Source organism: Notothenia coriiceps, unplaced genomic scaffold (assembly GCF_000735185.1).
Source record: "Notothenia coriiceps isolate Sejong01 unplaced genomic scaffold, NC01 NC01_scaffold00001982, whole genome shotgun sequence".
NCBI lineage: Eukaryota > Metazoa > Chordata > Actinopteri > Perciformes > Nototheniidae > Notothenia > Notothenia coriiceps.
In genome coordinates, this window is record NW_011334683.1 from 40,424 (window position 1) to 53,667 (window position 13,244).

Consider the following 13,244-nt stretch of genomic DNA (forward strand, 5'->3'; position numbering starts at 1 on the left):
CATATCCCGCTGCCACACAAAGGGCTGTGGGAATACAGGACCTTTATCAACATAATCATCCACCACTGTAAAGCAACAGCACTCAAGGGGGCTGTGGTCTGCAGCTGTGGGGTGTCGTCACTCGTCAGCGTCATTCTGTCAGGGTCCCTTAAAATACGTAGAAGCCCAATTATAAGGGAAAAGAACAGAACAGCTTATAAACAAGTCAGAATCATGATATATTATGCCATAATCAGGATTCATTTATTAAATCATGACAAACTAAATTGAAATGAGGATTTTTCCATCTAAATAATGCAGATTGCCAAATCTAAAATTATGAAAATGTACAATATTTTGGTTGATGATCAAATAAGTGATGCCATTCCAATTTGCTGAAGAAAATGCAAAGCACACACTTACACAAGTTATTATGTTTAACAGAACAATACATACATTTAGTAAAGAAGCAACCTACAGCTGTGATGTTTTTTTGTTTGTTTTGTTGGTAATATTATGCCAACATGATGTAAGATGGGGCATTGTTGTTGTGAAAATGATGATAGTTAGCTCTCAAAAGGTTAAAATTACCACTTAGAATCTACTGGTTTTGATTTACATTTTGTTTCGTGAGTATTTTTTATCTTTGAAGATGGGTCTCCTTGAATACACACCATTAATGTAAAGTTCTACCCTTGTATATTCTGTCTATGTTTCCTCTACTGACACAAACAAACTCACCTTTGCTGTGACTCAAATCATGCCAGGTCTTTTTATGAATATATGTTTCGATTTACTTGGAAAAACTCATTTTTACGTTCATTTTATCACGACAATATTCGATAGTACAACTTTTTGAAAGTTATCAGTAAAACATTTGTGTCTTGAAAGGGCGCACGTTTTCTCCATCATTTCCTCCCCTTAGGGCGGAGTTAATAAGCGATAAGGTTCGATACTTCATTCTGTGCATCCGTGTTGCCCTGAGCTTCAAAACAAGCATCTCTGGTTTTCAATCAGATTAATTAAACTGGTACCTGCGCGGTAACCTATTATTATAACGTTAAATACAAATTATAAATGGTTTAATGAATTGTTAAAAACGACATTTGTTGTGATATGTTGCATCAGGCAGGGATTTTTGGGATGAAGGCCGTCACAAAAATAGCGTTAACCGAGGTTTTCGAGGAGTCCAACGCCTTGAATTGAGATATTATTTACAGATTTTAAAATGTTTTTCTCAGGATTTTCGCAGATCACTTTTTCATATTCTTCTAAGCTTTGATTTCCTGCACCCTTGTGTATTTTGTGGCCTAAAACTTTAACCAAATCCCTTACAATAATGATTATATTTAAGGACAAAGTAGTTCTTAATCTAAATTCATAAAGATATCTATAGTGTATTTTTACTACAGATGATAAATAAACAACCTGTGTGTTTTTCGGCAGGTGATAATGTAAAATAAGTTAAAGTTAGTGTGTTAAAAATAGAAAAATACACCTAGTTTATTTTGTCCCATCTCAAAAGCAGCCGTACCACGTCATCACCCTGCGACTATAACTCACATGTTCACAACACAGCAGCAGCGATTCTGATCAGGTTTGTAGCTTTTAAAACTGTTACTTTTGTGTGTATGTTGTAACCACCACGTAGTTCATCTGTGAAATTAACTGTATTTAATCCGTTGTTTATTTCAGAACAGAAAGCGACGATCTTCGCGGTCTTTCATTCATTTATTTAAAGGCAACATCAGTGCTGGAAGAAGTATTTAGATATTAACACAAGTTAAAGTAGAAATACTACAAAACTACAATACATACTACAGTGTAAACAAACTATTATACAAGCGACACTCCTGCATTAAATGTGTAAGCATCATAATGTGCTAAAAGTACCACAATAAAAAGTACTCTTTATGGAGAATGATCCATTTCAGAATAACATTTACATTATATTATTGTTCATTACTTTTGATTCATGCATGTGCTGCTGGTGAAGTTGGAGCTAATCGTAACTACTTAACAAAGAGCTGTGCATCATAATTGTATAGTTTATATGTTGTATTAATAATCGGAATCTGCAAAGCTGTCAAATAAATATGTAGTGGAGTAGAAGTACAATGTCTGCCTCTGAATTTAGTGAAGTGGAAGCATAGTGTATCAGGAAATAAACAACAACTCAAGAACAATTTAGAGGAAGCTGTTACATTATACATCATTTAGTTATTTTATGTATGTCTCTTGCCTTTGCTCCAACAAACCAAAGGACATTTCTGGCATGTGCAAACCAACTTCAGAATCAGATTTATTGCAGAGATTGAAGGTTATGCCTAAATGAGAAATACATCTCCAAATGTGGAATAAATACTGACATGTTTATTTAGCTATAATACAGTTTCATCATGTCAAGTCTACTACAAGTCAACAAATAATAATTAATTGAATATTTGCACGCTAAAGGCTCTTTGAGCATGTTTTCTCTCAGTGATTGTGCTGTTATGTTAAATGTTTGTTGTTTGTTGTTCATGTATTGTGTCTTGATATTTGTCTATGTTGATGTTACACATGGAGCTGCTGTGATTCAAATTTCAGACTTGATCTGACAAATAAAGTATTATCGTATCATATCGTAATATCTCAGATTTCTATAACAAGTTACCTACCAGCTTAACTGAACCAGCCAAAATAAAATTAATTTTCAACCTATTTTTTTTGTTTCAGGATATCTGCTCCTTTCATCGCTCATCCTGGTCTTCCTCACCATGAGTGACAGTGATGAAGATGCCCCGGCGCTGTCCGCTCACACGCTGGCCGCCCTGCAGGACTTCTACAGGGATACCAGCAGCAGCTCAGCATCAGACCAGTTCACTGTGGGGGCCGTGGGGGAGGACTGGGTGAGTCCAGGGAGACACACACACACTACTGACATGTGACGTGTTTGATTCAGGAGGGATGATCAAAATAATGTACACTATGTAGCTCTTTTTACAAGTTTACAATGTGCTTCAGAGACAGAGAAAGTGTAAAATACAGTGCAACTAAGAGCAAGAGGAAAACAAATGGGGATTAATATTAAGAATCAGAATACCTTTATTAGTCCCACAGAGGGGAAATGTACATTGTTGCAGCAGAAAAGAGCCAAAGACAGCTTAATGTTACCTAAGAAGCATGCATACAAAAGTATTAAAGATACAAAAATTACGTTACGTCCGCGGAGCCGTTACGTTTGGACCAATCCGCGGACTTCCTCACACACACACAATCGGCAGGACGTTGCGAGGCTCGCTGCCTCGAGGAGCGGGACACTGTGAGCTGGCTCACTGGTGTGGGGTCGGCGAGACAGCGAGACACCGCGGAACTCAGCCTGGGCACATACACAAACTCCCAGCCAGGCTGCGGGTGTGTGTGGGGGGGGGAGCAGGAGCTCCAACAAGCCGTTTAGTACAGAGAGTGAATACACATACTATACAGAGATGCTGTATGAGAAACCAATGTGAGTTTTGAAAATTGCACAATATAAATCTATTCTAGTAGACCTCAACAATGGAATTATGATCAGTAGAAATGGCCACGACACGGGACCTTTAAAGTTCAGAGCGTTAGTAGTAATTGTAATTGTCTGTTTCTGCAGAGCCTGAGTCAGTTCTGGTACAGTGACGAGACGGCAGCTCAGCTAGCAGAGGAGGCCGTAAGGGAAGCTGGAGAGGGAGGCAGGTAAAACCACACACACACACACACACACACACACACACACACACACACACACACACACACACACACACACACACACACACACACACTTCATTTAATTAAGTACTGTTCTATTTGTTTTTACATTTTATATTTTGGCCTTAAAACATTTTTATGAGGTTCTTTACAATGACCTTCATGACTACAGTGTCTTTTTATGAAATACTATAATATGACTTTGATGATAAACAATATGACACATTTGCATTAAATCGAAGCTTCTCGTCGAGGGCGTTGTTTAAGACTCACATTCTGCTGCCTTTGTGTTCTTGTCTATTTTCTGATTTTGTGTATAAACAAGATATTTCCCTTCTATGATGGATTGATTCTGAACATTGGTGCAAAATGGCCGCTGCAGAAAGAAAGTCCTCTCTCTGCTTCTGGGAAACCAGTCAATCACAACCAGACATAAAAGCTTCATCTCCTACTTCTGTCTCTCCTCCCCTGCAGGATAGCGTGTGTGAGCGCTCCCAGTGTTTACCAGAAGCTGAAGCAGGGCTCGGTGTCCGGCTCCGATCGAGTGTCGGCCGTCGTGTTGGAGTACGACCGGCGCTTCTCCACGTACGGCGAGGACTTCCTGTTCTACGACTACAACGAGCCGCTGGCCCTCTCCAACGCGCCGCCGCAGAGCTTCGACTTCGTCATCGCCGACCCGCCGTACCTCTCAGAGGAATGTCTGACTAAAGTGGCCCAAACCGTGAAGTACCTGAGCAAAGGCAAAGTGCTGCTGTGCACAGGTAAGGGAGGAGGGGGGGGAGATATCCGGATGAAAACAACATTTAATCTGCTGTGAGATGAAAACCAAGATATAATATCCAATATTTACACACTTGTGTTTCAATAAGACTAGATCTATGATATAGATTTGGTTGAGTTGTGTACCTACGTTATCCCTAATGTTTCACCGTGTCACAAATGTCTGATTCTTAACATCTGATGTTTTTACTCGACAGGAGCCATCATGGAGAAAGTGGCCAAAGAGCTTCTGGATATGAAAATGTGCAGCTTCCTGCCAAAACACAACAAAAACTTATCCAACGAGTTTCGCTGTTTCGTCAACTATCCGTCTCGACTGCTCTGATTGGTCCAGAGAGAAAGAGAGAGCATGAAGGAGGGAGGACGACTTGGACTGACCCTGCACTTGTGAATAAAGGACTCAAAGATGAACACATACTTTGTCATCTGCTGGCTAAAAACTGTTATTCAAAACATGGAAAATGTTGGTTAGTAGTTTCTGTTAGTATTCAAGCAAACAAACAGCAAATATTTGGTGGTTCAGTTTCTCAAATGTTTTTAATATCATTTTAAATAAAATATATATTTGACCATGGATCTTTGACTGTAGAAAATGACATATTCAAATGTTTTACTAAATTCTTCTGTTGCTGTAAAAGCTGTATTAAAGTGTTTACATCAGTAGGTGGCAGCACTGATCAGGTTATAGATGATAATGAGACTTTTTATCCCATCGTTCAATATTCGTTTGCTTTTACTTTAAAAGGTTGGGTCCACCCAAATTACAAATAATATTATCATGTATTGTATTCGATCTTAAATGCACACTGTTTACTTTTTCCTGCATTTTACTTGCACCATTGTTTAAATTGTGCTGTTTTTATTGCACTACTTTTCTTCCTTATTTCTATGACAGTTCATTGTCAAAAACTGCACTGTAACGTTTGAGCATTTGACAACGAAGCTTGAATCTTTGTAGTCAAGAAATCATCAAGTTTGGGTTCTGGAAGGCCAAATCCAAGCTTAGATTGAAGTGGGCTGGATATAAAATCTTATTTAGGAACAAAACGGACACAAACATTTACTTCTATGTGAAAACGTTTTGAAAAGATGAAGATCAGAAACTCTGTGCTAAACCCTTTATCATCCAAATATTCACTATGACTGTTAATGATAGCGTCTTATTTGCAGGTACAATTAAATGTAATTGCTTCAATTGTCAGTAGGGGGGAGATGATGACCCAAAGAAAGAGAGTCAGGTTTATAAAACTCATCCAGAGTCCCACAGTCTGCTCCCTCACACCTTCCTCCCCTTGGACCCCACCTCTCTGGCCTTGCTCTCGGCTCTCTTCAGGCTCTGGTTGCCCGCCCCCTCCCGCTCTTTCTCCTGCAGGGGGACGCAGGTGCAGCCCACCGCGATGGAGACGTACACTTCGGTGTAGGAGTGTCTCCCCCCCAAACAGGACCCGGCTCTCCGCAGGATGACGGAGGGCGCGTACACCGGGGTGCTCCGGTAGCGCAAGCTCTCCTTCCCGTAGGGCCCGAACAGGCAGCCCTTGCACAGGCAGTACGCCTCCGGGATGTAGCGGGGGTACCGGGCTGGGTCGTAGGAGAGCCTGGGGTGAAAACAATTAACATATCAGTTTGTCATTGGGTCACCTTATTGCTATTGAAAGGAAATGGGACTTTTCAATGAAGAAACTGCAGAACCTTAATAATTTGTTGTTTTAATAATAGAATAAGCTTTAAAAACCATTGAAAAGAGGAGTTTCCTATAGTGTAGTTATCAAATGCTACATGGGTTGGAGTCACTGAGACTCAAGAAATGGAAGCAATTGAAAAAAAATCTATACTTTTAAATAAAGAACTGCAGAATTTTCATAAAATTACTAAAATAAAGAAGTGCGTTGCAATCATAGGACTAAAGAATATATTATGTGTATAATAACATTCAAATAAAATAGAAGAAATCCAATAAAGTTGTGTGTCCTACATGTTCAGTGTAATAATACATTTCTGCATTGATATTGGGTCAAATGATATTGCCTGCAAATGATATGGAAGTTTTACAAATAAGTGAAAGTGCTTTTCTGCATACAAATATTCTGCAGAAGAAACACTAAAATCCAATAAAAAGAGGTGTGTCTTAATTGACCAGTGAAGTCATAATATCTGCTTTGGATTAGGAGTCAAAGGATCACAAGACACGGAAGCATATGTTTAAAGAAAATATACTGATGAACATATTCACATACAATTGAACAAATAACACTAACATCCCAAAAGGAAAGGTGTGTCTTGTTTGTCCAGTGTAATAGTTATAAGGTCACATGACATTCTAATCAATCACCCAGTTTAAACGGTTATTTATTGATGGTCCAACAACAGCATATTATTCCCCTGCTCTCACCGGTAGGCCCAGGGAGAGATGCTGAGCAGGTTCACCGGGAGGCGGGTCTTGCGGTCGGCGGGAGCGCGTGCTGCTGCGGCCGGGCACGTGAGGTTGAGTTTTTCCTGCGGCTCGAGCTCCAGCGCGTGGTGAAAAGCGCTCATCACTCCAACAGAGAGTCGCCCGAACATCTGCTCCAGGATCTCCTCCGGGAGGTCCAGGCAAGACCTGGTGGCTTTCTTCCGGACCCGAACCGCCCCGAGCGGCCAGCCCAGCAGCAGCAGCACGAGGATCAATGGAGGAACCATGGAGGAGATGTGGTGTGCCAAAAACTCAAAAAGTTTACCTGCGCGCTTTTATCGTCTTTGATTTTCTTGAATATGAAGATTTAAAAGTATGACTCCAGTTGAAGCTACTTCCCCCGCTTATAATCCAGTGAAATGTTGGAGTGTCACAGTCACAGTCCACATCTTGGACACCGAGGCACATGCGCGCCGCCATGGACACTGTGGAAACATGTTGGCACAACTCGTCCTCAGGGTCGCCAGGTGTAATAATTGACTCAGAATGAGAAATAATGAGCGAGTTGCAAGTTTCACACTTCCCGTTTCAGCTTACTGTTAAGAAAAAAATGCCAACAAGAGTGTTTTCATGTTGCCTTTCTCCTCCGAAGTGTGCGTAAAGTAAAACAACATTCGTAACTACGCACTGAAACAACTTGATCCATCGAGCAGGACGAGTTTAAATCACACTGAAAGACACACTGATAGAGTCAAGTCTCACTCCGGTGATAAAAGAGGCCGGAGTGGGAGAGAGTGGGAAGTCCAGACTGCTGGCTCTCTCTCTGCTGGATCCTGGCTTCACACCAGAGTTTACTTCACTCCACTCAAGATAAACTAGATCCAGTTTTAACAACCTCTTCTGTCCGCTCCGGTCTCACGAAGAAATGATCACCTCTAGTTCAAACCATGAATACATACAAATCATGTTGAACTGTTTTAAAAAGCACATTTTAGTGTCTGTCTTCTGTCAAAGACCCCATTACTGCCTGTCACTTTTTTATGATGTGCATTCAGATTTATGTGAGGAAAATGCTTTAAAATATGATTAATCTAAAAAGACAGTTATAGCATAACTCAATACAGTTTCCCCTTCACTAAATCTTTGGTGGGATTTGTGTGATTTTATTTATTGCAAGTTGTGTTGGATAGTGAGTTAGCTAAATGCAAAGGAATGTTAAAATGTAATCTGTTTGGAAAATGTCACAAAAATAACTCCCAGACACACATCCATGGCTTTATCTGAAAGTAATTATGCACAGAATAAGAGAGTTTGGTTTTGAATAGACAAAATACTTTATTTTTAAAATTATATAACAACAAATACAAATAAATATTATACTACATAAACATTTTTGGAATAAGTATAAAACCAAACAGGACCACACATGGATGGATTACATAAGTTGTTGATGGATTTTCCAGAAGGTTCCCAGGCTCACACACTTGGAAACACACATTGTAGTTGAAAATATTTCGACAGCGATATGTTACTCCTTGTTTTGGCTCTGTGCCCAAACACTGGGTTCAAAATAAAATAAAAAAAGGTAACATTGAGGTTAAAATGCAGACTTGAAATAAAGACCTTGTTTACCCCTGGGAGTACAGCATGTCCAAAAGGTGCATCATTTCCAAACACTTCGTCAGAAACCAATGTAAACAAAGTCAGACTGAAGTCAAACGTCAACACTTTCAATGCATTGGGATTGTTTCTTACATCTCAAGTTCATTCTGTTGGAGTACAGAGCCAAAACTAAATGTCAAAAATATTTCCAGACTCCTTTCCATTCATTTCATAAAGCCAGACCTTCCTCTGCCAAATGAATATGTATAAATATTGACGTTAGAAAAGGATGTTTATCAAGCAGATTTAAGGCAGAGGTGAGCGATCTGAAAGAGGTAAAGACATCTCACTTCTTAACTCAGAAGTGGAAAAGCAGAGTCACATCTTTATCTAATAATATTCATTTCACAGAGTATAAAATGCTTTGGTCCTTGGGGTCTAGTTTGTGCTCTGTCCTTTCATAAAAGGTGACAAAGAACCAAATGTCCTGACAACACAGTGGAGTCAGAAGGAGTTACTCCGGCAGCAGGTCGTCTCCCAGCTCCTCGTCTGCGAAGTCGTCGTCCTCCACGCGTCTCTTGGCTCCCGTCTTCGGTCTCTCCATCTGCGGCCCCAGAGGGTCCACGTAGGACGCATCTGCACCAGAGGAACACAAGCTTTACTCAGTATCAACATGTCCTGAGTCCCGCTAACTGATAGCATTTGGTCTTTGAAGTTAAACTATTATACTGTTTTCATCAATATAGTATAGGTCTCAGATACAAAACATGTCTCTGAAGTGTTTGGCTCCAAACACCAAACAGATCATTGCAGCATTACCCATAATCCCCTCTGTTTCAGCCCTGTTTCAAAAGTGCTGATTCTCTGTCTGTTACTTTAGATGAAAATAAGGAGCCCCTCCCCACGCCCCTCTGAGAGAGATTTGGTTAGAAAGAACTCAATGGTGCTCTAGGAGGAGATTCAGGTGATAAGGTGTGTGTGTGTGTGTGTGTGGGGGAGGGGGGGGTTACCTTGGTCGTTATGACATCATAAAGTGGCCAAAATCTGATCAGCTCATTTTCAGACAGGTTTTTATATAAATGGATCAGGACAAAAAAAGAGAGAGAATCTTTTTTCCTGAAACTTAGAGTCTCATAGAAGAGGGGACACATGTTGATGTAGAAGAGACATGAAGAAGAGGGGACACATGTTGATGTAGAAGAGACATGAAGAAGAGGGGACACATGTTGATGTAGAAGAGACATGAAGAAGAGGATTTTGCACAATAGGTGACCTTTAAAAAGCACACCTACATTCCTACACTAGATGAACAAAGCAGTGAGTCACGGTGAGTGCATGCATTCAAGAGCTTCTTAATGGCGGCTGCTTGTGGCTGAACGTGATGCTGAATACACAAGAGGACATATTATGCTAATTGATATGTTCTTATTAGTATTTTGTGCACTCTTTTGACTCAAATCCTCTAAATCAAAAAGCAATTGTTTTTTTAGTAGGAAAAGAGAGATTGAGTTTAATAAAGTCTTCATAAGTCATGTTACTGGATAAAAGTTGAAAACAGTTCAGTCTGATTGACTTTGATTGGATCAAACGGTTCACAGATAGAAGAGAATAAATGAGACACAGTTTATTTGATGTAATTGGTTGCAGAAGAGAGGAGAGAGGACTTGTGATTCCTCACCTATTTCTTTTGGGCTGCTGGCCTCGTACGGCTCGTTGGATCCAGGAAGTGACCTCATCTTGGCGCTCAGACGCTCTCCTTTAGTGCTGCTGCTGTGGGCGCTGTCTGCACCAAACACACAAGCAAACACAAACTCAGGAAATGCTAATTTGACATGAGCTATGAAAAAAAGTCTTCATTTGATTAAAAAGGTGTTGAAAGGTTCCTCTAAGATGGACCCATTCCTGTAGTGACACTTCATCCTCATCGGGGCGTTGGAGCAGCCTGCATGTGTTTCTATATAAATGTCCGTGCATATATACTGAACACTAAGCCATGCCATTATTCAGCAGAAGACCTTCACTCCCCAAGAGACACAGTTGATCAGAGAACAGCTGACGGATATGAAAGGTCAGACACTGGGTTTTCTCACATTTGGAAAAGTCAACATGGAGCAGATGTGAGAGAGAGACAGTAAGTTATGAACCGTCTGTGTATGTGGGGAATTTGTTTTTAGATGTATTGTTATTGTGGTTGTATAAATGTAATTGATGGTGCTGTTGGATTCACTGTAGACCTTTAATACAGTCGCTGGCCTCCCTTTGCTAAGTAAATGTATTTTTAGCTAAGTGAAAAGTTGTTCTGGAAAGGCTGAACTTCAAGATATTTGTCCATCCGACTGAACTGAATAACTCGCCCAGGTGTTATCAGATATCAGCCATCATCCAAAATATATCAGTCCCTGCAACACAACTGTTACGGACCTTTTTGAAGCCAGTGCAGTAGCACTTCCTTTGGTTTGGCTAATTTAAAGCAAATGTACCTGCAGGATTCTTGCTTTTGAGTTTTCATGGTTGAATCAATTTGTAATGTAATAAAAGCAACAACTCTGGTCCTAATCCCCTCAGACAGAGAGCTGGTACTCCTTACGACACATGATGAATTTGTTTCAGAATGTGCATCTGTGCTGCAGACTCTGATGACAGACTGAAGGACAGACAGGCAGGCGGAGCAAACATCTGGCTGCCAGGTAGCGTTGGAAACGGACGAGAGGAAAGGCAGAAAGCAGAAAAACAGGAAGGAGAAGGAGGCCAGATATGTGTCCGTTCCTCACGGCACTACACATCTCACAAACAGCTGGAAACCTCTGCCGGAGAATCTACTTTCCTCCCTATTTCTTCTCCTATTGGTATTCATAGGACAGCCCTTCAGAGACCAGGACGAGATGACAACAGATTGGAAGCTAGGCTTAACATCGATCGTGTGTAACAGTTTCCACATTAAAGCTGCAATGTTTTCATTCGCCTCCACAGCACAGAGGCCATAACATCTCTGTCAGGGGAGAATATCCATGAGTCAACTCTCTGGCTTTTGCACTTTCTGGCTCTTAAGTTATCTGGAAAAGTACTTGGAGAATGGTTATTGTTAGTCATTGGCAAAGGGAGAGGGAGAATGTACACAAGTCAAGAGATTCAAAACTAGTGAAAAGAGTTCAAAAACAAATGTTATTTAGGTTACATTGACCAACTTTCCCAGGTAGAGAAACCCTCAGCCTTTTCACACACTCGGTTTAGAGAGCTGGAAATGTGCAGCCCTTACGGAAAAGAGGGAGAATTCTCAGGTGCTCAAATATCCTCCTGTGAGAGAGTTCTGTGCAAACACTGATGGAGTCCTCACAGCTGCCTGTCGAGAGGTTTCTGGAGCCGGTTCAAGGGTCTCAACCCAAACACTATACTGAGGTTTACACACAGAGAAACTCTCCTGCATGTTTCACTCAGATGGTATCAAGGTGTACGGTGGATTTCAATGTGTATCTTATAAACAATGATTGTGCACATGCTGTTCTGTTGTATTATGTTAAGACACTGGAATAAATCCAGAGAGAACGTGTTTGTTTTTCCATTTCTCTTCCATTGGAATGTGTCTCTTTCAATGAAGGAATAAATCAATCAACGATGCAGCGGAGTTTAAGAGCCAGGGTAGTATAATTGTTCTTCCCTTTTGTTATATACGTATACACTGAACAAAAATATAAACGCAACACTTTTGTTTTTGCTCCCATTTTTCATGAGATGAACTCAAAGATCTAAAACATTTTCTACATACACAAAATAACCATTTCTCTCAAATATTGTTCACAAATCTGAAAAAATCTGTGATAGTGAGCACTTCTCCTTTGCCGAGATAATCCATCCCACCTCACAGGTGTGGCATATCAAGATGCTGATTAGACAGCATGATTATTGCACAGGTGTGCCTTAGGCTGGCCACAATAAAAGGCCACTCTGAAATGTGCAGTTTTGCTTTATTGGGGGGTCTGGGGGGGTCCGAAAACCAGTCAGTATCTGGTGTGAGGGTTAGGAGGTTAGGGTTAGGGTAATGTTGTGAATCGAGTGGCCTGTGTTCGTCGTCCATAACATACGCCTGCCCATACCATAAACCCACCACCACCATGGGCCACTTGATTCACAACATTAACCTAACCCTAACCCTAACCCTCACACCAGATACTGACTGGTTTTCAGACCCCCCCAGACCCCCCCAATAAAGCAAAAATGCACGTTTCAGAGTGGCCTTTTATTGTGGCCAGCCTAAGGACCACCTGTGAAATAATCATGCTGTCTAATCAGCATCTTGATATGCCACACCTGTAAGGTGGGATGGATTATCTTCGGCAAAGGAGAAGTGCTCACAATCACAGATTTTTTTCAGATTTGTGAACACTGAGACTGCCAAGGCACTACAGGGGATACGGGACTTAGATAGTCACGTAGAGGAGGAGTAGCGCGAGAGGTGTGTGTTTATCGTCACGTGAGTGTTGGGTTAGGTCCTTGTATGTGGTGATCATTGGCGCATCTGACTCTCTCATGCCGCGATTCTATATTTTTGTCTGCCTAAAAGATGTATTACTAAACAGAGTGTGCGTGGCCTTTACAATTTTCTACCGGCGAAAGTCTTTCACACCCATTTGAGATTTTCACCAAACGACCGAAACTCACTTTAAACTACAGCGTGACTTGTTTTTATGCTTTGCCGTTGCGAAAACAAAAACCGAGGTAAAGAAGTTACTCTAACTTCGAGCTTCTATATTTTTGTAAAAGAGTAAAGTTGTTT

At 40.8% G+C, this 13,244-nt stretch overlaps 3 protein-coding genes across 5 annotated transcripts in view; 1 reads left to right on the forward strand and 2 right to left on the reverse strand.

Moving 5' to 3' along the window:
* The first annotated feature begins 1,421 nt into the window (after window positions 1-1,421).
* Window positions 1,422-5,056, forward strand: eef1akmt1 (EEF1A lysine methyltransferase 1). The gene is made up of 5 exons (XM_010793862.1): window positions 1,422-1,576; window positions 2,698-2,870; window positions 3,608-3,690; window positions 4,177-4,463; window positions 4,680-5,056. The coding sequence occupies exons 2-5, from the start codon at window positions 2,739-2,741 to the stop codon at window positions 4,805-4,807; spliced, it is 630 nt and encodes a 209-aa protein (XP_010792164.1). The 5' UTR covers window positions 1,422-1,576; window positions 2,698-2,738; the 3' UTR covers window positions 4,808-5,056.
* Window positions 5,057-5,730: 674 nt separating this feature from the next.
* Window positions 5,731-7,778, reverse strand: il17d (interleukin 17d). The gene is made up of 2 exons (XM_010793872.1): window positions 6,872-7,778; window positions 5,731-6,077 (listed from the first exon to the last, which is right to left on the reverse strand). Exons 1-2 carry the CDS (start codon window positions 7,156-7,158, stop codon window positions 5,759-5,761), a joined length of 606 nt encoding a protein of 201 aa, XP_010792174.1. The 5' UTR covers window positions 7,159-7,778; the 3' UTR covers window positions 5,731-5,758.
* Window positions 7,779-8,192: 414 nt separating this feature from the next.
* LOC104964964 (intraflagellar transport protein 88 homolog) overlaps window positions 8,193-13,244 on the reverse strand; it is a 7,853-nt gene continuing 2,801 nt past the window's right edge. For all 3 annotated transcript variants that reach the window (XR_800490.1, XR_800489.1, XM_010793884.1), the window contains 2 exons: window positions 10,152-10,256; window positions 8,193-9,109 (listed from right to left, as the gene is read on the reverse strand). Coding sequence is in view for 1 of the 3 variants with exons in the window: in XM_010793884.1 (XP_010792186.1) it covers window positions 8,988-9,109; window positions 10,152-10,256 (227 nt within the window). In the remaining 2 variants the exon portion in view is untranslated. The remainder of the gene's footprint in view (window positions 9,110-10,151; window positions 10,257-13,244) is intronic.

Excerpts from the sequence above, each read along its gene's own strand:
- eef1akmt1 (XM_010793862.1), top strand. The coding sequence starts at position 2,739 with ATGAGTGACAGTGATGAAGATGCCCCGGCGCTGTCCGCTCACACGCTG. Across the intron at positions 2,871-3,607 it reads GGGCCGTGGGGGAGGACTGG|AGCCTGAGTCAGTTCTGGTA; the intron begins GTGAGTCCAGGG and ends CTGTTTCTGCAG. Across the intron at positions 3,691-4,176 it reads GAAGCTGGAGAGGGAGGCAG|GATAGCGTGTGTGAGCGCTC; the intron begins GTAAAACCACAC and ends CCTCCCCTGCAG.
- il17d (XM_010793872.1), bottom strand. The coding sequence starts at position 7,158 with ATGGTTCCTCCATTGATCCTCGTGCTGCTGCTGCTGGGCTGGCCGCTC. Across the intron at positions 6,078-6,871 it reads ATCTCTCCCTGGGCCTACCG|GCTCTCCTACGACCCAGCCC; the intron begins GTGAGAGCAGGG and ends TTTTCACCCCAG.